This window comes from Caloenas nicobarica, chromosome 1, assembly GCF_036013445.1.
Source record: "Caloenas nicobarica isolate bCalNic1 chromosome 1, bCalNic1.hap1, whole genome shotgun sequence".
Classification (NCBI taxonomy): domain Eukaryota; kingdom Metazoa; phylum Chordata; class Aves; order Columbiformes; family Columbidae; genus Caloenas; species Caloenas nicobarica.
In genome coordinates, this window is record NC_088245.1 from 146,794,445 (window position 1) to 146,819,857 (window position 25,413).

Consider the following 25,413-nt stretch of genomic DNA (forward strand, 5'->3'; position numbering starts at 1 on the left):
GATGTAGATTCAGGTAGTTGGTGGCTCAGCCTTTGGCTGATTGTCCTGTGTGGGTGGTAATAATTGAGACAGTGAGACTGTGAAACAAAGAACAGTTTTCTGCCCATGTATCTAAGAAGGATTTAGATGAGATGCTAATAGCATCTTGATTAATTGGGTTTTGAAACTGCAAGCTGTGATCAAAGTAGCATCCTAATATTTGCTACTTTAATAGACCAATTTTGGTCTGAGTACTGAATTTCTAAGTGCGAAGCAGGGAATAAGTAAGTCTCCTTTCTTAGAGCTGCATTGCGAGCACGATCAGGTGGAAAAACCTCTGGACACTAGACTTGGTCTTTGCTCAATTGTTGTGGTATGAGTCAAGAAAAATGTGCATCTGGATTACACCTTTTGATGAAGAACAGGAAAAAAGCCACTTGTGCTCAGTTGCAGATGAGAGGTTACTTGTAGCAAGAAAAGAAAATCCTTTTGTAAGACAGACTTGATATGAGATCTAATGAGGAAAGGTGCATATTTCAGGTGTCTAGTGAAACTTCTTTTGACTTTCTTTAGGCCTGGGAGAGGTAACACTAAGGCAAGTGGTGGAAATGATTGCTTGCCAACTGCACTGCTATTTTTTGTGATCTGCTCTAGGGTCTGGCCCTGGGATGAAGTGTGTTCCTCCATGGAACTTCTTGTCTTGAAAGATAACGGTCAAACTTTTCAGTCTGATGGCAAAGCATAGGCAATCATTGTCATAAGTTGGAAGCTGTGGAGAAATTCCACTTATTGGCTAAATAAAAATACAGTAGGTTTTTTTTGTTTGCTAAAGGGTGTTTAAAGGAAGTGCTTCTGACTAGAATTTCCTGGTTACTAAATTGCAAGATTTCTTCTATTTATGCTTCATTTTTACACTTTCATTGTGGAGGTTGCTTTCCATCAGTGGCACTTACTGTGATTTGAAGAGCTAAACACTTTATATTTCGGAGGAACAAAGTGAAACAGTCTCATTACATTCTTCCAAGAAGTTTTATCAAATCTAGCATGTAAACTTTTAAAGTCAGTGTTGCAAGAACTGAGCATGTTTTACTGTTGCACCTCCTTTCAAGCCAAGGTGGGAAGGTTTTTTCTTTTTCCTCCTACTGTGTGGAATAAGGTAATAGTGCTTAATGGTTTGTTAAATGTGTTTTTTGCCCCTGCATCACTTATGTTTTGTGATTGATTTTACATTTTGAGACTTTTGTTAGTTTTATGCAGATGGCTTCTACTTATGTAAACTCACCGTTGAACTCTTGATAACCCTGCTTTCCTTTTGCATTTTAGTGCAAAAGATGATATTGATATTGATGCCCTTGCTGCTGAAATAGAAGGTGCAGGAGCTGCAAAGGAGCAAGAGCCTCAGAAATCCAAAGGCAAAAAGAAAAAAGATAAGAAGAAACAGGATTTTGAGTAAGTTTGTGCAGTTGGTGGCTTTTTTTTCTTATTTGTCTTATTTTATTCCACTATACAAAACCTCAGTTACTTAAGTACCATAACTTCTTTCCTATTTTAGTGAAGATGATATCCTGAAGGAGCTGGAAGAACTCTCAATAGAGGCACAAGGAGGGAAAGTTGACAGGGAACCTTCTACAGGAAAGGTGAACACTGAGAGGGAGGTGGGCTATTTAATAGGAAATAGTTGAAATACGAGACATCTCTGTCCCAGAAAAGTTCCAGTGTTGCAGTGTAGTTGGAGATCCTGTGTGAAATGTGCAGTTAGCATTTATTTTTAATTGTACTCTATCGTATTTTCATAGTAAAGTCAATTGTGAAAGATTTTACCAGAAGCCATGTTATCATATTGATAATTATTCAAAGCCAATCAGAACAAGTTTAATTGTGGGATGAGGTATAGTACACTCAGCAGGAATAGTTATTGCTTTCAGACTTCATCTTCAATAAGATAAATTTTTCTTGACATATCTCAATGCTGCTACTTAGCTCACAATAGCAACTAATTTTTCATGGCTGATTATTGAATTGGTTACTTAACAGGTTGAAAATGACAATGAAGAAAGCTTATCAAAACAAGATAAAAAAAGAAAAGGAAAGAGTAAAAAAGCCAATCTCGAAAATGACTATGACAGTGAGGAAGTGGAAGATAAAGATAAAAAATCCAAAAAACCTCAGAAAGCAAAACAAGACATGCTTTCTGGCAGTGATGATGATGATCATGAGACACAGATTAAGAAAAGCAAAGGGAAAACTCAGAAGTCAAATAAAAAGCACGATCTATCAGAAGAAGATGAAACTAACATTAAGAAAAGCAAAGAGCGTGCAGGGGCAGTGTCTTCTGGTGAGAGTGGTGATGAATCAGATGAGGTCTCCCAGTCTAGAAAAGGACAAAAGAAAAACCAAAAACTGAAGGCCACTTCTGCTGCCGAAAGTGGGGATGATGAAGTAGAACCTTCATTCAAAGTAAAAACAGTGGCTCAGAAGAAGGCAGAAAAAAAGGAACGTGAAAGGAAAAAACGTGAGGAGGAAAAAGCCAAACTGAGGAAGCAGAAAGAGAAGGAAGAATTAGAAGGTGGTAAAGAACCAGCAAAACCGAAGGAAGCTCCAAAAAAAGCTGAAGAGAAGGCTTCTCCTGAAGTCGCAGGAACCCCTGGCCCTGGGGAAAAAGGAGAGACTCCTGCAGGAACAGAGGGTTTGTAACATGGTTTCTAAAACTGTAGTTTAAACACTGTAGTTTTTATAAAAAGGCCAAAGAGTTGGAAGGCAGTGAGGGTGATTTGCTGCTTTATTCTGAATCAAGAATACTAGACATTTGGTAGCCTTGTCTGCCTCTTTCTGCTGGCTCTTTTTTGGCCTGTAGTTTGTTCAGGTACATGGGAAAACAAAAGCCAGATGGTGAATTCTCATTACAGTATGTGCTTACAATTCTGTATTGCAAACATACTTTTTCACTTCCCAGTTACTCTGTTACTTTAAGACTTCAGGCCTTGACTATGTAACTTAAGAGACAGCTTTATTTTTTTTTCATTATGAAGTGCTTATGTAGTAAACAGTCAAAATGTTCCTTGTTTGGTATTATTTATCATATTTGAAACTTTAATTGTATTTAGACTATCTTTAAAACTTCTGGGATCTTTGAATGTATGCCTTTTCTTTCTATAGCTGATGACAATGAGGGGGACAAAAAGAAAAAAGACAAGAAAAAAAAGAAAGGTGAGAAAGAAGAAAAAGAGAAAGAAAAAGAGAAGAAAAAGGGTCCCAGTAAAGCCACGGTTAAAGCTATGCAAGAAGCCTTGGCTAAAATGAAAGAGGAGGAGGAAAGGGCAAGAAGAGAGGAGGAAGAACGCATAAGACGACTGGAGGAACTAGAAGCGAAGCGCAAAGAGGAGGTACCGTGTATTTTACTCTCTGATAGAATAAGGGAGAGGGTAATCTTTAACCTTTACCCTTGCTGGTGAAGTTGGTGGATTAGTCCTTAATGTTTCTCATCAATAGAATATACACTTGGCCAGATTTTGTGTAAAGCATGCTTTAAAATTTCTGCATTTTTTTAACCTTTTTTTTTTTTTTCCTAGGAACGATTAGAGCAAGAGAGGAAAGAAAGAAAGAAACAGAAGGAAAAAGAGAGGAAGGAGCGTTTGAAGAAGGAGGGAAAACTTTTAACAAAAGCTCAACGAGAAGCCCGAGCCAGAGCAGAGGCTACTCTTAAACTACTCCAAGCTCAGGGTAAGCAGTAAAGTTTAATATAAAAATAATAAAATTAATACTCCTTACTGCTCTGTGGTTTTTTTCTGTCTGAAGCTAGGAGGGCAAATAGTGAGTAATTCCATGTAAAGCTGGTATGTTGTTTAGGAAGGCAGTGTGTATGGCATCCCCAATTTAAGTAGTTTTAAATGTCTTTATATTTTAATGGTATGCTTTAAATATCCAACCTTTTCCACTTGCAGTTTAAAGATGTTAGTTATGGAACTTGTGAAAAATCAGTTTTTTCCATTGCTTAGTCCAAAGGCCAGGAAAAGCAGGTAGGCTGTGCTGCGAGTCTTGTAAGACCAGTGATCTGGATCCTCTTGGATTAATTACTGTGCTAGCTTAAGCAAGTGGATTGTTTTGTCTCAAGGTAGCTAGTGCACAGGAATAGTATATCCTCTTGCACTGGCTGCAGGAAAAGGGTATAGAGGGGCTTTCCTGCTTTTCCATCAAATATAATCTGTTTCCATTGCAGTGTATTGTAAGCCCGTGTCCAAATTTGTTCCTGGTAACTTGTTTGTAGCTAAGGAAAGAAATGAATTCCTGAATGCTGAGTATCCTTTTTGTATTTGTAGAGAATGCTATCTGACACTTTGCTAGGTAAGGGTAGGACTCTGTGTAGCTTGTGAAATGTTTGGACCTCTTAAACACATACAAAGGCCATTTCTCTTCAGTTGTTGCTGTAGTTATTAGAATTCTTCTATTTGTTTGCTGCCACAACCAGATTTTTGTCATATCTACACTGTTAATCACACAGTACCTGAAGGAATTTCGAGTGTTTCAGGTGTGTCAGTAATTAAATTGTCTTTGCACCAAACTTCTGCTTTTAATTGAATCCCATCCAACATTACAGTGCTATCTTTCTGATGAGTTGAAGGTGAAGCTGATGAAATGAACCTGGCATTATTTTAATATGTAAAAACATATATGTTGCTAAAAAAGCCAACAACGAACCAACCAAAAAAACCCCCAAACAAACAAACAAAACCCAAACAAATCCAAAACATGAAAACCCCAACACTGAGCAAAAGGGAAAACAACCTTAAGCTTTTAAGAAGAGCTGTGCCTCTTAACTGCTCTAGGTTGTCTGAAACTAGGATGACTGTCAGACTGGTTTTAAGTGAGTTTTAGCATAGCAGACTTTAAATTGATATACATTTGTTAAATCTGAGGTATGTTTGTTCATGAAATCCCACATAAGTATGTGATAGCTTCAAACCTGGAGTCTTAGAATCAGATTGTGGTGTTTATTTTTTCTTTTTTTTCCCCTTCCCTTTTATTAATAGTAATATAACTTCTTTTTGAGAGCGTTCAGAGTATCTGAAGAACTATACTTTGTTCAAATTTTGCAACTTTTGAAAATTAGACTTTCTAAAAAGATAAAATATGCATTGAACCTGTTTTCCACTCCCTCTACCTTGCAACTATGGAAAATGTGTTCTCATTTAAACCAAGGCTTATGTTTACTAATTATTCATCTGGCTTTTCTTTCTAACAATTCTTTGCAGGTGTTGAAGTGCCATCCAAAGACTCAGTGCCAAAGAAGAGGCCAATATATGAAGACAAAAAGAAAAAGAAGCAGCAGCAGATGGAAAATAAAGAAGGTGTGGTTTGCATATAGGGATACTTAATAGATTAGTCACATTTTCCGAAGTGTTTGTGGAATAAATCAGCTAATTCTAAACTAATTGCACTTCAGGATGCCTCTCAGGTTCTTTTGACACCCCTGCCCCCACACGCAAGTGCGGATGCATTAAGATCCTAAAGCTGTTTTGAAGGCTACGCAATCCTTCATTTTACAGTCTACTTGACTGTTACATTTTTTTCCTAACCTGGGTATTTTCTTTAGAATTTCTAAATGTTTGAGATGTACAGAATGGCTGCCTAGGAATGTGAGGCTGAATGCTTTGTCTGCATATGTAGGTTAAATATGATGTAGTGCAAGTAATAATGACTTGTAATTAAGTCTAAGTTGATGTCCCAGGATGAAAGGGGATTGATTCTAGTTTTAGTACGTTTAAGTTGGAGACAATTTTTTTTTTTTTCTTGTATCTAAAAAACAGGTTTCAGTTTCCCGGATGTGAATACTTCAGAGAGCTTGCATTTTTGTAAACCTAGAATATATTGCACTAATTAGACATAGAATGTGTCAGAATTCTTTACTTTCGTGCCTTGTGGCTTTCCTGTGGAAGGATTACTGTAGCTCTTCTCAAAACTATTTCTTAGTTTAAAAATGCCAAAACCTCCTTTCATTAGTTTTTTGTTATTTAGCTCTTTGGTGTTTTGTGTGAGTAGTTGTTGTTGTTGTTTTTGGCATATTTTTTGTTTGTTTGTTTATTTTTTACATTTGACATGAGTTAATTTGGCTACTTGCCACTTAAGGAATGTGTGTAAAGAACTGAGAATGGTGCTAATCTGAATTGTATCAGTGTGGGTTTTTTTAATATGAGGAACAGTAGAGCAAGAATGGGTAATTTATTAGTATTACTTAACTTTCTCTTGTCTTTTAAAGGAAGGGAGTTTTTTTTTAATGTTCAAAAGCAATGGTAATCCTCTTAGCCAATAACTGACCTATCACGTAAATCTATTTAACTGCTTAGAAAGCCAAATGTTTTTCAAATAAGCTACATACTCTTTGTTTTAGCTCAGTAAGTGGGAGTTCAGTTTGTTTGGTGTTACGTAAATTCAGATTTTGTTTACTTGTAACAGCCCAACTTAAAAATAGAACTTAAATGTGAAGGTGTCTGTCTAAGTTGGTTTGCACTTTGGAAGAACAATTTGCTTTCTTGCAATTTTAGAAAGTGTGGAGGTAACTTCCCCAGCCGAAGACACTGTGGAACTGGAAACACCAGTAAAAGAAGAGATTCCTCTTCCAGTAGAGCCTGGTTAGTAGTAATGCTAATAAACTTAAACCACATAAGACTGTGTGGCAGTACTGTGTGGTAAGTATCATACCTTGCTGGATGGGGGCTGAGTGGCCATCCTTTCTTGAGGTAGTTGTTGGGGTTTTTTTTCTTTTCCTAAGGGAGGAACTGATGAAATTTTATGGAGTAAAAAGACACGAAGCTTCAAAATGAGAATGTAAAGGTCCCTTATTCTGGGTGAACTCAATTGTCTTAGGTGGCTGTCTCAAGCACATTCAGTGGCTTATGATTAGCTCCCTTGACTTTTAATTTGCTTTCTAAAAGGCTTTTTGTCAGTGGTTAGGTGGGGGTAGGGAGGGAATATGCTGTTTCTAGTATTGATACTGCAGTATTCACAGTGATCGTGTTCTTGATTCCAAATGTTTTGCTTTCACAAGTGCGAAATGCAGTGGGTATGGGTTAGTTTGTGAAACTGCCTAGCAAGTGATTATTGCCCTCATTTTTGCCTACATGTAGTACTAGTTTTGGCAAAATCACATTGTACTGGACTTCTTCCTCAGCAAGGAGACTGTTTCAGTTTTGACCCTTATTCTTAAGGCAAACAAATACTGACAAAATTTCTAGCTTTTTGAAAATGAAACTGAATATGTAGTCTAATTCTAGCTGGACTTATCTCTTGAAGGAACAGTTCCATTGCCATGAAGAAGAAGGGCTCACTGGCAGAACGTTAGTTCCGAGTTAATGTTCTAGCAGTCTGGAACTTAGTCTTCATTTTAAAGAGCTGACATTTCACAGTACTCCATGTGTTGTAACATAGATATTGTTTACTGCCTGTTCCATTGGTCTGTTGTTAAGAGCTGCAGTCCCTTTGTATATCTGACTGAATTCCTGCTAGAATTAATATATTTAATGCTTCTGGAATCCATGGTGTAATTATGTGTGTCACCTGGAGTCTTAAAATGGCACTTCTAATAGACAATTTGTTATTTTCCTGCTGATTAAAATGAATACTGTAACCCAAGTTGTTTTCTTGTTTCTCTGTTACTTTGTTACACATGGCTAACTGTTAATTGGGCATCTCCTCTCATGGTTGTGGTAGAGGTTTGTGTGGCAGGCATTATGCAGGCACTTGCATGATATGCAGACAGGAACTAGATGTGTAGCTCAGCTATGTCTTCCAAAAGTATGTTTTGCTAGGCAAAGATGCTAGCACTAGAAGATTTTTTTTTTTTTTTTTTTTTTTGTGGAGAGAACTGAAGGTTATTTCTGAAGTATGCAGCGTTTTCTGTTTAGGGAGTGTGGAGATAATTTGGTAGAATTTTGGTAGCAGCAAACTTGTAGGTTGCAATTGTCAGTATGTCAAAGGCAGAGGTCTCTAAAAATGTTTGTTGCTGGGCTGTTTCTTTCTTTTCCTTTAATGTTGATTTCTTAGTTTCAGAAGAAAAGGAGGAAGAAGAAGAAACGGAAGATGCGGGTTTGGATGACTGGGAAGCTATGGTTAGTGATGAAGATGGAGAGAAAGGTGGGCATGTAAATACCAAACAGATGTTTTTTCTGATTAAGAGGTTTCTTTAGGCTGAGCTTTTTGTTTCATTCGAAAACAATATTGTATTTAGATTCTCCCCCTACCCCATTAGATAAATTGTGAGGAAAGTGTGATGATAAATAGATAGAAGATCCTCTTCTCAAAGGCAGAGCTTTCAGAAACTGTAAATACTGCTTAAGAAGACCCTATGGAAATACTCATGTGCAGTTATCACCTAAAATCAGTTGGAATTTGTTTGTTTTTGTGGAAGTAAAAATCCTCTCCACTTAATGGGTTTAAACCAACTCTGGGAATTTAGGGAAACTTTTTACCTGGCACTGTGTTTCTCTGGTAACCATTCCAAAACCATAAGTTTTACTACACAAATCTGGCGAGATCTAGGAGAGTACCTTTGAGACAAATTCCCAAAGAGGTTGGTGACTAAGATGGTGTGAAGGTTAGTGTGCATGTCGTACAGTAAGTTTTAGATACCTTCTCTCATCTGCTTCTTTGAGATGCAGGTGTAAAGAATTGCCAGAACATTCATATTCCTATGCGTATATGCCAAAGCCAATATTTTGTCTGCGGCCAGCAGCAACATTTATGGAGAAGTTAGAGCTGTACAAGAATGTAGGGATAACTGCTCAGGGTTTTTTTTTTTTCAGCGGTGGAGAAACTGTATTGCTGCAAGTCTTTGTTTCTTAAGATCAAAGACTATTCATCAAATATTGTTTGACTTGCTCAACCCTATACATCCAGCACCTGTGCTTTCAAGTGTAATACTTTTATATACATATATGTACAGCAGTATGGATTTTATTTCAGCATGAGTGTGTGTTCCTGTGGTGCTGGACTGTTCTACTTTGAGTACTGAGGGCAGCTCACTGTCTTGAAAGTCTGTTTTAGTCTGTCACCACTGTGCTGGGGAGACTGTCAGATCCCACTTGTTGCTGCTTGGATTTGAAGCATCTGCCAATGTGATCTGGAAAAAGAGCCTTCCTGGGAATTAGATTTTAGTATATTACTAAGCTGATGGACTTTCAGCATAGCAAGGAAACATAACTAATCTCTAAGGGCAGTGAGCCTCCTAGCAGCTTTGTAAGGAAGAGAATGCGTGGCTTCAGATTCTTCATTAGCTTGTCTCTTAGGATTTTGGAAGTATGATAAATAGGAAGCTTTCAAAGGAAGAAAATTACTTTTTTTGTAGTTCTTTCTGTTTGTTTACTGAAGAATTCCTCTGAAAAAATATTAATCTTCTCTGAACAGTTGAAGAAAACACTAAGATGAGATTTTTTCAAAGATGTACAAGAGACTATTTGTTCTGATTGTTGCTTCTACTTAGATGTGCATTTCTGATCAGTAACACACAGAATTCATATTGTGTTGAATTTAGAGTATTTTGGCTTTCTGCTTAAAGTCATTAGTGCATTCATTCCTATATGAAGTGCACACAGCTTTAAAGAATGTCATCTGAATATTGGTAAATGATCTCAAGCATAAGTGTGCTGATAATATTATTCCTCTCCCAAACCCAAACTCCCCCTGCTTGCACAGATTCTAAACACAAGTCAGCAGCTCTGAACACACTTTTTTATATTGAAAGCTAAAAGGTTATCTTGACTAGCACTTCTTGAATGGAACCTACTCTCAGTCCTCACCCTTCTATAGCAGTCTCTCTTTTTTTTTTTGTACTCTTCCCCACAAGTGTGAATTTAATAGAGAATTTTTACTTTTGATTTGGGTGGGGTTTTTTTTGACAGAGAGCAAACCGGTCCACATTGAAGTCAAAGAACAAAATGAAGTGGATGAGGAAGAGGAGGAGGAAGAAGATGAAGAGGAAGAGGAAGAAGAGAGTGAAGAATCTGAAGAGAGTGAAGGGAGTGAAGATGAGGATGAGAAGACTTCAGATGAGAGAGAGGCAGACTCCCAAGCTATTGGAAAACAATCTGTGGAAAAGAAGCCCAGCAAGGAAATTAGCTCTGATTCTGAGTATGACTCTGATGATGACCGCACTAAGGAGGAGCGAGCTTATGACAAAGCTAAACGGAGAATTGAGGTATTAAGACACAGCTTTATTTGAACAGCTGGACCCTTGTGTTGTATAAGAAACAACTTACTCTTCAGTTCATTGAAAAGCCTTTTAAACCGTATTTGTCAAAATGTCAGGTCCAGAAATTGGATTAATTAAGTGAAAATACCTGGTTTTGCCTGAAGATGAAGTATTTGGTTTTAGACAACTTGATTGCAAAGAATGTGCACTTCAGTGTTGTTCCCCTCCACCTCCCCACCTCCTGGAGGAAGAGGCCTTTATCCTTTACAGATAGATATTTTGGAGTTTTAGATGAATTTCTAACCTGTTCAGCATTTTTGTGACTGCTAACATGTTTGGTTTCCTTAGTCAAGATGCTTCTTTAGAATGCACCACCAACAAAGCTACATGTTAGCGGATATAACAACTTAGCCTACTACACTCTTAACTAAAACAAAAAAAACCCAACCAAACAAAAACTTAACTATTAGTTTTAAATTTTTGGTTTACCAAAAGAGGGGTAACAGACCCTGAATTGCATTGAAAATTTAAGTCCCACAGTTAACTCTGTTTTATGTATGTAATCAAGTCAAGAGGTGAGCCGTGGTTTTTGGTTTATACTTTCCAATTTTTCTGTGTCTTTTACATAGAAGCGACGAGCTGAAAACAGCAAAAATATGAACACCGAAAAGCTCAGAGCACCAGTTATCTGTGTCCTGGGGCATGTAGACACAGGCAAGACCAAAATTTTAGATAAGGTAAGATATGAGTGTGAAGGCAGTGCCTGTGCATCTTGTTTATGCATGTGGTTTTTTTGGTTGAAAACAGAATTCAAATGTACTCAATGAGGTTACTTTAGTCTCTTACATGTAAGTATTTCTGGTCTTTTTTTTGTCTTTAGCTCCGGCATACTCATGTACAGGACAGTGAAGCTGGTGGTATCACTCAGCAGATTGGTGCGACTAATGTTCCCCTTGAAGCTATTAATGAGCAAACTAAGATGGTGAAAAATGTAAGTTATAGCACTTCAAAGGCTTTTTTTTTTTTAGTATGAAATGTAAAATAATTAAGGCCTTGTGAGATTTCCTGACATGGGCAGATGTACTTTCCGCCTCCATCTCTAATATTGGGATTGATTGTTTTTTAATTCCTATCCTCCTCCCCCAAAGGGGAGGCTGTCTCGTTTTTCATTTTGATACATTTGGTTTTAGTTAATGCATTGCCAGTTCTTCAGAAAAAATACACAAATACTGCTTACTCTGTTCTGGATAGTACACATATGTACACAGGCTGCTTATTTGTCAAGATTTTGACTGGAAGTTGAGACTTCTGAAACTTGAGTGTATTTTCTGTTAAAAACTTACCTTGTTGCTGTATGTGCCAAAATTGGACCAGTCCCTGAGTGATGGATTTTATTGTGTTACAGAAATAGCAACTGTTCTGTATTGCCTGTTTTGGATACTATATGCTATTTTGCTTGCAGCAGCAGCTGGCTGAAAAACCTTAGAAGCGATAGCTTTTTCCAAGACTTTACTCGATTAATTAAAAATGTGAAGTTAGTAGAGAGGAGGAAATCTTCAAGACAAGGATAAATCTCACTCGTCTGAACCTTTTTTTCCTCTGAATTTTAGCTGAGCTTAAGGCCACTTAATACCTAGGGGAATGCGCTGCATTTTTTTTTTTTTTTTTTCTTTAATATTGAAATGAGCTTGACTGATTTGGTTTATGGAGGGTGCTGGCCTTTCTTAGAATATGTATCTGGATTTTCGAAGTGAAGCCTGTCAGTTATGCTGACAGCTCTTATGTGTGTTTTGTTTTTTTTTTTTTCCTTCTTGTGTGATCTTTACAAGATGGCTAATATTTTGAAATATTAGTTTGACAGAGAGAACATAAAAATTCCGGGCATGCTGATAATTGACACTCCTGGACATGAGTCTTTCAGGTAATGTTTTCTCACAATATAGTACTTCCCAGAATTGATGGCTAAAGTGTCTGGATATGTTTTTAACAGAGTGGTAGGTCTTTGCCTAATGCATTGTGTTTTCTTATTTAAAAAAACAAAACACCAACCCCCCCCCCCACCCCCCGCCAAAACAAACCAACCCAACCAACCAACCAAAAAACAACAACAAAAAACCAACACAAACCCAAAACCAACCAAACAGAAAAACCCCCACAAACAAAACCCAAACAAACAAAAAAAACCCCAAACAACCTAAAGTAGAGGAATAAGTGGATTTTCTTAGTTGGCAGGTGCTTTTTTTAATCTAGTTAATTGCTGGCCTTTTATGTCTGGTTAATTTTCTGTCTTCATGCCACTTGAGCTATGAATATCTAAAGAAGCATATAAATAACTTTTTTCTTAATAGTTAGTGTAAGAGGAAAGACATAAGCAGAGAGTTAGCTGGAGGAGGAAAAGTGAGGATTTCAGGTGACCCGAATACTCTGCTATGAAAAATTAAAACTTCTGTCCCAGCCTCCAGTTCATAGTGGCCCGGTTAAGGTAACAGAGTTTGTAAGACTGGAAGTTTGCAGTTGCACAAGTCAGCTGAGTCTTCCAGAGATCACATGCTGTCTAGGAACACCAGTGGCATGCAGGCAAGCCACTAAATCAACTTCTAAGTTTAAAACATCATGTGCACAACTGTGCACTCACTGAGGTAGAGCTCGGGTGAAAACTCCAAATGGAAGAATTAAGACTTCGTGACATTCTTAAACGTAAACCTCTGCGAGTGTTGAAATGCTGTGTTTTAGGGCACTTGGTAATGTTCTGATGAGTTCCCTGGCATCACCACTTAAAGCTCGTCATCTTCTAGCCAGGTTTTGTTTGGCACCAAAGATGTCTGATAATCTTAGTGTTTATGTAGGACTGTATAATAAACGGTCTTGTTCAGATTTTGCACTCCTATATTTCACTGTGACATCTCAATTCTCACTCAGGAAAAAAATCGGAAAGTATCTTAACTTGCAAAAATATATATAATAGGAAAACTCCTGGGAGAATAATAGTTTCTTATTTTCGCATACACGTACTCTAATATTCTGTTAAATGGAGTTTACACAGTGTAATTTGATTATTTTTTGATGTAGTTTACGTTTTTGAGGGAAAAACTACTTGATCAGTTTTAGCTTTTTATTGGTCAATGTAAGTTTGACATTGTTTGTATTTTTATTAAAGTTCTATTGCTACATACTGATTTTTTTTTTTTTTTTTTTTTTTTTTGCTTTCCAATGCCACAGCAATCTAAGAAATAGAGGAAGCTCACTTTGTGATATTGCTATACTTGTAGTTGACATCATGCATGGTTTGGAGCCACAGACAATTGAATCAATAAATCTGTTGAAATCGAAGAAATGCCCCTTTATAGTAGCTCTCAACAAGGTAAGAGGGCTTTTTACTCTAATGGTTTGTTTTTCTACTCTAATAGTGCATTTGGCATCTGAGAATTTTCTGTTTTCTTCCATGAACTTGAATTGTTTGTGTGAAGTCTGAAGCAGTGGTTTCTAGATCCTCTGCATTTTTCATGTCCTTGATGGCTTTACAGGAGCTTTGCAGAAATGTCTATTAGTTCTTCTCAGAGTCCTTGCTGATAAATTTCTTTACCATATATAACTTCTGTCAATTGTGGGCTGAGTTTTGTTGCGCTTATGTAGATTTGTGTGCATTTTTCTGATGAAAGAAAAGCTTTATGTTGGCAAGTCTTCATTTTAGCTACTGATACTTGCTAGTTTGACTGAACTACACGCTGGCTTTTAAGCTCGTGGAAAAGTGAAAAATAACCAGGATCACTGGTGGGGAGTTATTTCATGCTTTGCAATATTAGATGATAACAAGGCTGAAATAACTGGCTTTTTTAGAAATCCTCTCTGTGAGAAATTACACTGGCTATTTGTGATGACTTACGTGAATTATAATAAGGAAATTGCTTGTGCCCAGTGGCTTTGGATGCTACCTGACATGCTGACAGAACTTACAGAAGGGTATAAACATGCAGTGTAAAAACTGCAGTATACTTGAAAAAATGAAATGAGCATCAACAGTGAAGACTGTTGGAACTGAGGAAGCCATTATCTCATTGCTGAAAACAGCTGCTTTAAAAAACAAAACAAAACAACAAACAACCACACCCCCCCAAAACAAAAAAAACCACTGAACCACCACCAAAAAAACAAAATGCCAAAACCAAAACTATTGCGTGGAGAAATGCTAAGGCCTATAGTGAACCTGAGATTAAATAGCCGAAATTCTTGCATTTCAGGTTATAGTTCTATTACTTGACCAGGTTATAATCCATTTTCTAAAGATGTCTTTTCAATTTGTACAACAAATATAGGAGTTCTTGGACTAAATCTGTCCTGCTTTGAAAACTTACTTAGAGAAGCATATCTGAAGTACACAGTTGTGTCTTTTGAACAACCCCCCCGTGATCCCTTCTTTGTAGCAAAATAGCAAAGGGTCCAAATTCACCAGTAAGTTTTAAAAGTTCTTTGTAAAACTAGTACAGTTGATTTTCAGAAAAAAACCCTTCATGTTGTTTTTTGTGGATGTAAAGCTATATGTGGGTCTTTTTCTTCCGAATGTTTTACCTTAAACTTGATGTAATTAATGTATATAAACTTACCCTGTATGAATCTAGATTATTATAGCTTGATTTTTTAAAAAACCTGAAGTAGTATTGCTATCATGAAATACTGTCGAACATTGGGTAAATACAGAAACAAAGATAAATGTAGCAGCTAAAGCAAATAAAAGGATTTAATTTGAGTACTGGAGCAAATAGGTAGCTAGCTATGTTAGCTGGTAAAGTATTTCTCATGCACGATGTGGCATTAGCATAAAGATGCCCTGTAGTAAGCTGTGTAAGATGACATGTTACTGTATTTTCAAGATTGATAGGTTATATGACTGGAAAAAAAGTCCAGACACAGATGTAGCTGTCACCCTAAAGAAGCAGAAAAAGAATACGAAAGATGAATTTGAGGAACGCGCAAAAGCTATCATAGTGGAGTTTGCGAAACAGGTAGGCTGGAGTAGTCGAGGTTCTTTGGTTAACAAAAGTGGTTGTCAAGGTGGTGGGTGGGTTGCTTGTGTCTGTGTTTTTTGTTCTGGGTTTGTGGGTGGGTTTGTTTTGTGTTTTTGGTTTTTTTTTTTTCTTTCCACAAAACAACTCGCAATATCAAGAAAACTGTTGCATCTCTTCTGAGATGTTGGTGTTTACCTCTCATAAACCAAACTTTGTTGTTGTTAAATCCGTTTTAACTGCTCCATCCCTAAGAGTGGAGAAAAGTAGCAGCTAATTGCTGTGTGTGGTCAATGGAGTCATGTATAGCAGATTAAGTTTTCTGTCCCTGTTCTTTCTCGCTTTGGGAATCGCCTGAGAGAATCCCATCTGTCTCTTGTTCCCTTGGATGCTGGCAGGGCATGAATCACATAAATTCTGGGAACTTCTGTGGGTGACATACAATGCTGTCTAGAAGCTCGATGTGGTAATCAGCTTCGTAGAATTTTCCCATACTGCTTCCAAGTGTGGGCTGAGGCTTCATCAGCAATTATGTTGTGTTGTTTTGTTTTAAATTGGGATTTTAAAAATGCAATGGTAATAGACTGGGGTTGAATGTTACTGTTAATACTGATGTGTGTGTGTATATATGTTTTTCCCTATATAACTATTAATCCTGATTCCAGGGCTTGAATGCTGCCTTGTTCTATGAGAATAAGGATCCCCGCACTTTTGTTTCTCTTGTACCTACCTCTGCTCACACAGGGGATGGCATGGGAAGTCTGATAGCTCTTCTCGTTGAGCTAACGCAAACTATGCTGACCAAGAGACTGGCTGAGTGTCAGGAGCTGAGAGCTCAAGTCATGGAGGTAATTCAGCAGCTGTTCTTTGAAATTTATCCAGAAATTTCTCCCTTCCCTGCCCCCTTCTTCCTGGTTAAAAAAAAAAAAAAAGTATGTTTGAAGTGCTTGAAAAGGGAGTAACTTTTTTTTTTTTTTCCCCCTTTCATTCAGGTTAAAGCACTGCCAGGTATGGGCACTACCATAGATGTTATTTTGATTAACGGTCGCTTGAAAGAAGGAGACACCATTATTGTTCCTGGGGTAGAAGGTCCTATAGTAACTCAGATTAGAGGCCTCCTGCTGCCTCCTCCTATGAAGGAGCTACGAGTTAAGGTATGGAAACCAGTTAGTGTATTGACATTTAGAGAAAATATAGAACCAGGGAAAAATAAAAAAATCAAGCTTTATAAAAAATGAAAATGTGGGAGGGTGTAGTTATATGAGCAGTATCTTGGGATGACTTAAAGGGGAAGACAGTGCATGGCTGGTGTTTTTGTGAATGTGCTTGTATATACCTGTTGGTGTGTCTGTTATAACAATGGCAAAGGAGAGGATCGAGGAGTTGCCTTGCAATGAGGATTAAGATGTGTACGCTTTAATGAGGGATTCGAGCATGTGGCTACATGTGAGAGGGAGATACCCATCTTAAATGGAAACTGGAGTGTAATTAGTACAGTGACTTCTGAGCTAAGGTATGTATTATTAGTAAAAGTGGTTTTTTAATAACAAAAATCATATTCCCTTAGATTTGAGAAAAGTGAACACGTGAGTTTCTGCAGGATCTGCAGCCTTTTGTCATTTTCAAGAGTTGTTGGGGGTTTTGCTGCTCTGGTCTTAATAACCTGGGGAGAGACACTGAATTTGAGATCCTGCCTGTATTGTTTTCCATGAAAGGAAGAGAAGAGCCACAGAAATGAAAGGCTACAAATACATTAATGCATACATTAATGTATACAATTCAAAGATGATGAAAAGAGTTGCTTTGTGTGTTTGTGTGGTTTTTTTTTTTCCTCCTGCTTAAAAGGGAAGTAATAAGTGTCTGAACAGATTTTGCCTAAGGCACAGAAAACCATGCAGATAACCTAGGTGAATGTAATAGGACAGGCCTTAAAGGTTTGGTTTAGAGGTGGAAAAACTACTATCGGGGTCCTAATCTAAGGCTGTAACAATTGTGGTGTGCTTCATTTCATTGGAGAACTGAGTCCCTGCAGACCGCTGTAGTCCTTAGTGTTTAGTTGAGTTCTTTCCTGCAAACTTGGATACTCTCGTGAAGTCGTACTAATTATTGCTGCGGCCTGGGTTGAGGTTGGCATTCTCTTTCTGCTGTGGTCATCTTCTGTTGTGAGGACGTTGTGGCCTCAGAGGTGCTGAAAGAGGCAGTATTGATGTCAAGGTGGAATCTGAGCAAGAGTTTCTTGGCCTTCTTCAAACAGGAAGACAAGAGCCATGCTTGCTGCTTATGTGCGTGGGCCTCTAATGGAGCTGTGGGGTAGGACAGTGGCTTTGGAGAATCTAAGTCGCAGCTTTGCAGTAATAACTTGATAATGGCTGGAGAGAGCGAAAGAAAAATTGAGTTTATGCTTAGGTTATGTTCTCTGCTTTATTGGATGCTGTTGAGCGTATTATGGTACCACAAGAAATGAATCAAAAGCATTTCCATGTATTTGCTTCCCTTTATTTAAAGCAGAAGATAAACTGGTATGTGATACTCTTCTGAGACTGTGAAATTTTTTTGTGGGACTGAATAGCAATGTAACAGATCACAGGTTCCTGTCAACAAGATCTTCAGCTGAATTTCTGCACTTTGCTGGGAGATAGGATATAGGATGGCAGCACCAAGATGGAGGATGCTGGATTTGGGAACCTTGAGCTGGGGAAGTGGATCTAGAGGAGCTGGATGTTTTGGAGCAGACAGTGAGGATACGTTTCAGTTCGGCTGGTCCCTGGGGAATTGTCATCCTTGCAATAAGACCCAAGTTTTGAGATGGAGGCGCTAAAGAGTAGAGGCTTGCAGGAACAAAGCGCTTACTGAGGCAGGAAGCTGCCTTGCAGTTTCAAGAGAAGGATGAAACATCCCCTAAACAAAACAAATGAAGAAGCAAACCAGAAAAGTCCCTCTAACACTGATTTAAAGCTCTTCAGAAATAACTGCTTCTGTGATGCCTTAGAGCCATGCCTTGTGTGGGGAGAGGTCTTTGAGGTTCCCCTGGGTGGGGAGGAGGACTTGGGAAACGGAGCATGGAACTCCACATACATGAGGAGGCTGAACGGGAGGCGCCCCGCTCGGGGGATGAGACAGCTTTTCCTGCTTGGGGCCTTGGGCTGTGTCAGCTCAGCTTTAGTTGAGCTGTTGGCATCTTCTCCTACTTCCCTATGGGGCTGAATTTTTTTTTGTTTGTTTTATTTTTTTTTTCCCAATGAGCAGATGCCTATTGCTGCTTGCTCTTTTCTAGTATGTGTATTCCTTTTTGGCCGCCTCCTCTGTTTTTAGACGATTCTGCTTGCCCTGCCTGCCTCATCAGGTGGGGTAGGGAGCAGGTATCTGATGGGAGAGGACCTTGCAGACTGAAACATGCACACCAGGAATGCGAAGTGGAGAAAAATCACCAAAGAAAGACAGGAGCTGCTATATTTCACTGTCATGTTCTCTGCTGTGCTTGCGGGTGGCAGGTTCTTCAGGTGCCCCGCACTGCTGTGTGTTGCTGCGTAGCGTCTGCATGAACTCTTTGCTAGTGTGTATTTTCCCTTTCAGAACCAGTATGAAAAGCACAAAGAAGTTGTTGCTGCTCAAGGTGTGAAGATTCTTGGGAAAGACTTGGAAAAGACATTGGCTGGTTTGCCGTTGCTTGTAGCTTATAAAGAGGATGAAATCCCAGTCCTCAAGGTGAGATGGCTAATGCGGAAATGAGACACTTAAACTTGGAGTTAACTGAGCTCTCTGGTGATGAAGCTCATTCAAATTCAAATGTTGAGAGCTCAGTATGCAAGTAACTTGCTTGTTTTGGTTGCCTTTTAAAAACTGTTACAATAACATGCTGTAGCCTTGTGTCCATGTGAAGTGGAAGTGTTGTGATGTTTTCACTATCCTGACCCTTAGGTTTTTTCCCCGATATTTTGCTGGGGTGTCTCTGCTGCTAGAATAAGGTTTGAAAACAAGTATCATAGTGTAGTTTGACTATATGTTAATTACTGATTTGGTATTTGTGGTGATTCTTGCGTATATTTCAATTACATTATATTAGGCAAACATCTGCTAGTGGAGTTCTTCAAACTATCATAATTGCAAAGCTTCTCTGAAAGCAGCAAAATGGCCTTGCTGCTCCTGCATCCTCTGTTCTGTACCTGGGCACAAAGAGCGTTCAGAATCCTGGCCAGCTCAGGTTTTAGGAGTGTCAGCTTTTATTGCTGATCCTCAGGCAACCAAAGTTACTGCCACACGCTGGGGGGGGTGTGTTCACTCAGTCTCACCAGCAGAAACGTACAGTGCTGGGGAGAGCAATGTGTAATCTGCAGAGAAGTGCTGCTGACTCCCAAGGTGTTACATGATCACCTTCTTGCAAAATCCCCAAGTCTAGTTCAGTTGAGACTTTTCTAATGCCAGAAACAAGCAGCAGTGTGTCACAGGGCTGTGTGTGACCTGTACTGCAAGTCTGTGAGTCAGTACCTGTCAGTATGGCTGTCACATACTTCCAGCAGCTCATGAACAGAAAGGCTTTCTACCCTGAGGCATAAATGGAAATAGGACTAAAACTTGCTTTTTTTCCCTCTCCTTTTTGTTTCCTAAAGGATGAACTAATACATGAACTGAAGCAAACATTGAATGCAATCAAATTAGAAGAGAAAGGTGTTTATGTCCAGGCTTCTACTTTAGGCTCTTTAGAAGCATTACTTGAATTTCTTAAAACATCGGAAGTGCCAGTAAGTACTTCTGTGCTGTGTCTGAGGTTGTTTCTAAATTTTAGTTAGTAACTGTTTTGTTTTGACTCGGAAAGATTAGTGACTGATCTGTGTGGCTTTCTTCAACAGTATTCAGGAATTAATATAGGTCCTGTCCATAAAAAAGATGTTATGAAGGCATCAGTTATGTTGGAGCACGACCCACAGTAAGTCACTTCTTTGCTTTACCACGTCGATAAATGCACGGTGGTGTTTCAGCAAGGCTGCCTCCTCAGCTCTGGTTCAATGATCTGTCTAGTAAACTCTGACTTATTTTTACTTACAGATACGCAGTCATTCTAGCATTTGATGTGAGGATCGAACGTGATGCACAGGAAATGGCTGATAGTTTAGGAGTTCGAATTTTTAGTGCTGAAATAATTTATCATTTATTTGATGCCTTCACAAAATATAGACAAGACTACAAAAAACAGAAACAAGAGGAATTCAAGTAAGTAAGGACAATCCTATTCTGAATGCTTCCCAAATAAGTGTCTCAATTATTTTGTTATAATTGAAATGGCATTTAACTTCTTGTTTCTATATTATTATTGAGCATGTAGTTCTGGTGGGAAGGAAGGAGGAAGAGGACAGGACAATAAATCAATGGCTTTCAAGAATTCAGTGCTCCAGTCTAATTGTTTACTTCTGGGATTAGGCTTAGTAGGGTGAGAGCTGTGAAGCAGTTACAAGATGTAGCTAAAACTATCATGTAATATGGAGCGTTCTTCAGGTCTGCTTTGTGTACTTGGCTTCTGTTCCTAGTTTGTGATAGATGGGTTAGTCTTGCAGAGTTAAGAAAACAAAACTAAAGGGATTTGGATTCTATTGTTTCATTTTGTGCAGTTCCAGTGTACAGGGCTTAATTCCGACTGCAGTAACATGAATATGCAATCACTTAAGAATTTGTAGGGACCCAATATTAATTTTTGGAATCTGTGACATTGGGTGGGCTTCAGCAAAGTAAGCATGGTCTAAATGAAAATGTATTTAATTCCATATTGATCCTGATTTGAGTTTGTGTAGCTCAGCATTTAAACATATTTGTTCAGTTTACAAACAAAAATATTGAGTTCTTGGAGCCCCTGTGATAGGTTGAGGCATAATATCTCTCTTCTTACGCTCTTCTGAGATGATAATTACACTGTAAAATTACTGTTCGTTTGGTTTTGGTCTTAGTTGACTGCCCATGTCAGTCAAAATAAAATCCATGCCAGCCATGCTTGATTATTGTTCCCCATAGGTCTTGAAGATCAAATATTGACTAGAATTAGCAAGATTGGAAAAGAATTTTTCTCCTACTTGATTTCTCCCCAAGTGATGCTCCTAGAATAAAAGCCCAAGAAGTGTGGGAGAAGGCAGAACTGTTGATGTCATGTACACTGTTCCAGTATCTATTTCAAAATGCCTTTTCTTTGTCATCTTCCAGGCATATAGCAGTGTTTCCTTGCAAGATGAAAATACTCCCTCAGTTCATTTTCAACTCCCGTGACCCAATAGTGATGGGTGTAGTGGTGGAGGCCGGCCAGGTGAAGCAGGGGACGCCCATGTGTGTACCGAGCAAAAATGTAAGTAACCGCCTCTTCCAGTGGATGTTCGATCTGCCCGGTGGCTCCTGGGATGACACACCAGGAAACGCTGGTGTGCCTTTCCCCAGAGTACACAGTTCTGGCAGGAGATGAGATTCAGGCTTTCAGATCAAGTCTCTTTCCCAGTGATCTTGCTATTCTCTGCTGGAAGAGCTGGGTCCTGTAGAGGGGCACAGCCTCTGGGCTGCTGCACGGCCCTGCCAGGAAGCGTGGCTAGAGGGTGTTTGCCAGTCAACCTCCCTCCTCTCCCCTGCTGTGATTTCTGTATTACGATATAAAGTAATGAGCAAATTGTCATTACTGGTAGCTAATAAGGGGGGAAGTCAACTCCTAATATTTTAAAAGACCAAACTGATATCCCAGATGGAACTATAGGTGGTTTGATGTGGCTGCTCTTTTCAGTACATATTCAGTGTGTATGGCTTTGTCAGCTCTGAGGTGGCTGCTCTGGTAGCGTCGTACATCATATCACAGAATGGTTGGGGTTGGAAGGGACCTCTGGAGATCATCTAGTCCAACCCACCTGCTAAAGCAGGGTCACCAGGAGTATAAGGAAGTCTGTGTATATAAACAGGAATTTAGAGAAGAGCATGTGCAGAGGTTTTGTGGATGTGTCTTACAGCTTCTTCCTTGTATTGCAGTTTGTTGATATCGGAATAGTTACAAGTATTGAAATAAACCATAAACCGGTGGAGGTTGCAAAAAAAGGCCAAGAAGTATGTGTTAAAATAGAACCTATTCCTGGTGAATCACCTAAAATGTATGGACGACACTTTGAAGCAACAGATATCCTCGTCAGTAAGGTAAATGCAATCTGCATTTTTGGAGAGGGCTTATGACATGGTGGTAGCTTGCTTGAAGTGGACATGTTGCATGAAGCCTGTAAAACATACACTAGGAACCTTCTATCAGAGACGAACAGACACTTGAAATGGCTCATAGGTGGTGTCATTCAGCTGAGGTTTGCTGTAGCTGTGTTCTGAGGTTTGTTGTAGTGCCCCTTCAGAGGGCCAAGGGAATGATATGCTGCTGCAGCTACAACTACCTTGCAGGTTACTGTACCCGAGAGGGTAAAATGGTAAATGAGCTATTTGCATACTGGTGTATGTAGCTGGTGCTCAGAGCAGCACAGCAGCCCTGGCAGCATTACACCATGATTGTGTTTGCCTAGTTTCAAAATTGTGCAATAAATAGCAGTACTGTAGTTGCTCCAATTCTGGAACATTGGGCTTGGATGAGGAGATGATCCCTCGCTCAGTTTTTTGCTGTCAGAGGCAAAGCCACAGGTCTCCTACCTGCTTTAGTTCTCATCTTGGAAAACACCCCCTGCCACACACATGCTGTGGGCTTGTACCAACAGGGGCTGTGACAGGGACTGGGAGGTGGTGCTGGTGTGGTGGGCACTGGAAGGAGCGGGGGATCTTCCCAGTTGCAGGTTCTTGCCTTACTGCACAGGCTGTGAGACGGTCAGTGCTGTGGTGGTCTCTGAAGATCAGGTGAGGGATGTGAGAAGAAGGAAAATGAATGGGATGGGTCATGCAGCAGACTGGTAGCAAAACTGGGATTGGAAGGAGCCTTTTGTCAGCTGAATTGCTTCCAACACACTAAAAGCTGCCATTATTAACACACATTCATGTTTCTGACGGCTTTGTCTTGTGTGTTACAGATCAGCCGTCAGTCCATCGATGCTCTGAAGGACTGGTTCAGGGATGAAATGCAGAAGTCTGACTGGCAGCTTATAGTAGAGCTGAAGAAAGTGTTTGAAATCATCTAGATAAACTTTTTACAGCAATGGGGAGGCAGGAATGCACTATTCCTGTTCTAAAAGTTACCAACAAAGTCATATATTGAAGACAGTGTTGGATATGTGTTTGGGAGGAAAATATGTGGATAAAATGTTTTCCATGAGAAACCAAGAAATTTACACTGGTTTGACAGTGGTCAATTTACATGTTCCCATGGTTCCAATGTGCCTGTTCACCTCTCCTACTGCCCTTCCTAATACTGGCTGCTGTTTTAAAGTTTGCCCTTCCTTCTCTTACACCTTCCACCCTCTTTCCCTCCCTTTCTCCAAAATAAAATAAATTGAATTTTTATTACAGAACTAAAGCTCTTTCACTTTTATACTGATGAGATCAGTACTGCAGTATTTGATTAACCAAGCTTCTGCAGACTTTGTGATTCTTGGGACATTTTTGATGTAAGAAGTACTTCTTTATTTATGCATACCTCTTCCCTTGACTCTTTTCCAACATTCTCCTGCTTTGTGCCTATAGAAATTTTTTTAAATAGAAAATTAGGCAATTGGACATTTCTGTATTTGCTTTGTGTGAAACAATGATGTAAAGCATAGTTGGCCGCCTTTTACTGCTTGTACAGTTCATGAAAGTCCACCTGTAATCATTATAATGCAGAGCCGCAAATAAAGGAGATGGACATAGTAGCCCATTTGTTTTACAGTTTGCTTCAATAAATGTAATTTTCACTTTTTGGGCTGTGACAGACATGGAGATGCCAGGGGGAGCTTTGTCTCTCTCTGCCTGGCCGAGTACCAGCAATGGCCTTTCTTCCTCTGGCTTTGCGCTGCCAAGTGTGCGCTGCACATGGCAATGGTGATATTGGTGGTTCATGTCTCACCATGTTGCTGAAGCACTGGCGTTGCAGGACAGGGGTTTAGCAAATCACAATTCCCAGAGGGGCTCTGCTGAGAGGAGCTTAGACTTGGCATCTCTTCTCCAGTTGCTGCTCGGAGTCCTGGTAAGCACCTGCAAAACGGTTGTCTACAAGTAAGCAGTGACTTTGGAAGCTGCATCAGAGCTGCTGAGTCATCTGATGTGATGGGACTGAACCAGTTCAAGAGGTGTTGGTTTAATGGTGTTTGTGATGGCCAGAAGTTGGTCTGTAATCGCAGCATTTTCCTACCCTTCCTTCCCCTGTGGCTCCCTGCTTAGGGTGACAGCTTAACACCTCTCCCACCAGGTAGTCCCCCTGGTAACCTACAGCTCATAGTGAGAAGAGCTAAACAAACACTTGTCAAAAGCACAAGCTGAAACAAAATGGATAATGGTCTTTCACATAGCTGAGATTTTTAGCATTTAAAATATTTACAAGAATTTAACTTGCAATAAGGAGTTTTATCAGATTTGTCACCTAGATTTTTTTTTTTGGTTGGAAAAATCTAAATTTTATAATTGAGATTGTACAGATTCCATTACAATGGAACATTTAATAACTTACCCACTTTGGCAATGGAATTTAACTTACCAGATTTTCTTTTTTTGGTGTGCTAGACTTTAAACTTGCCGTCAAAAAGGACCTTTTCTGTATGGCTGGCATGTGGTGCAAATTCACAGCGCTGGGTGTGTTGGTGGTTTAGACTAGAATGATCACAGTGAAGAGACTGCATTTAATTGTTACAATTTTATTTTGCAAACTATGCAATCATGGAAAGTACACTAATAAAAGAAGTTCTTAAGAACACAGATGTCATTGTGGTCTTGATGTATTCTTGTTTTTGTTTTTTTTTTTTCTTCCTTGAAGTGTGGAAGGGTATACTTCCCACAGGCAAAAAAACCTCTGGGGTCACTGTTGTGGAACTTATGAAATACCTTCACTAAAAGGCTTTAAGGAAGCAGGTGACTGAATATGATACTGAAGGGCTCAAAGCAGGTATCACTAAGGGAAAATGAAAATATAATTACAAATCACTTCAGTCTTTTTTTTTTTTTTTTAAGGTGCTACTTTCAGGTAGCAACACTTGGAAAACCAGTGCTGTGTACCTGAGCCCTAACTGGTACAATACTTGCTTGAATTTCAGCAACTACATTCTTCTCTTTGAGCAGTTAGCATGCCAGTTGCTTAAATAGGGGAAAAAAAGAAAAAAGCAGCAACTCAAAGGGCTCTGAAAG

General features: G+C 39.1%; 1 protein-coding gene across 1 annotated transcript in view; it reads left to right on the forward strand.

Annotated features, from left to right (window-relative positions):
• Positions 1-24,983, forward strand: part of EIF5B (eukaryotic translation initiation factor 5B) — a 38,434-nt gene extending 13,451 nt beyond the window's left edge. Inside the window, exons 2-24 of the mRNA XM_065651320.1 lie at positions 1,303-1,428; positions 1,532-1,616; positions 2,014-2,665; positions 3,136-3,362; positions 3,549-3,699; positions 5,229-5,324; positions 6,519-6,605; positions 8,017-8,106; positions 9,870-10,165; positions 10,789-10,896; positions 11,040-11,150; positions 12,013-12,080; positions 13,379-13,520; positions 15,028-15,159; positions 15,825-16,007; positions 16,152-16,313; positions 18,733-18,864; positions 19,767-19,898; positions 20,007-20,083; positions 20,203-20,367; positions 21,346-21,484; positions 22,147-22,308; positions 23,172-24,983. Coding sequence (XP_065507392.1) covers positions 1,303-1,428; positions 1,532-1,616; positions 2,014-2,665; positions 3,136-3,362; positions 3,549-3,699; positions 5,229-5,324; positions 6,519-6,605; positions 8,017-8,106; positions 9,870-10,165; positions 10,789-10,896; positions 11,040-11,150; positions 12,013-12,080; positions 13,379-13,520; positions 15,028-15,159; positions 15,825-16,007; positions 16,152-16,313; positions 18,733-18,864; positions 19,767-19,898; positions 20,007-20,083; positions 20,203-20,367; positions 21,346-21,484; positions 22,147-22,308; positions 23,172-23,279 — 3,631 coding nt within the window. The 3' untranslated portion in view covers positions 23,280-24,983. The remainder of the gene's footprint in view (positions 1-1,302; positions 1,429-1,531; positions 1,617-2,013; positions 2,666-3,135; positions 3,363-3,548; positions 3,700-5,228; positions 5,325-6,518; positions 6,606-8,016; positions 8,107-9,869; positions 10,166-10,788; positions 10,897-11,039; positions 11,151-12,012; positions 12,081-13,378; positions 13,521-15,027; positions 15,160-15,824; positions 16,008-16,151; positions 16,314-18,732; positions 18,865-19,766; positions 19,899-20,006; positions 20,084-20,202; positions 20,368-21,345; positions 21,485-22,146; positions 22,309-23,171) is intronic.
• Positions 24,984-25,413: the final 430 nt, after the last annotated feature.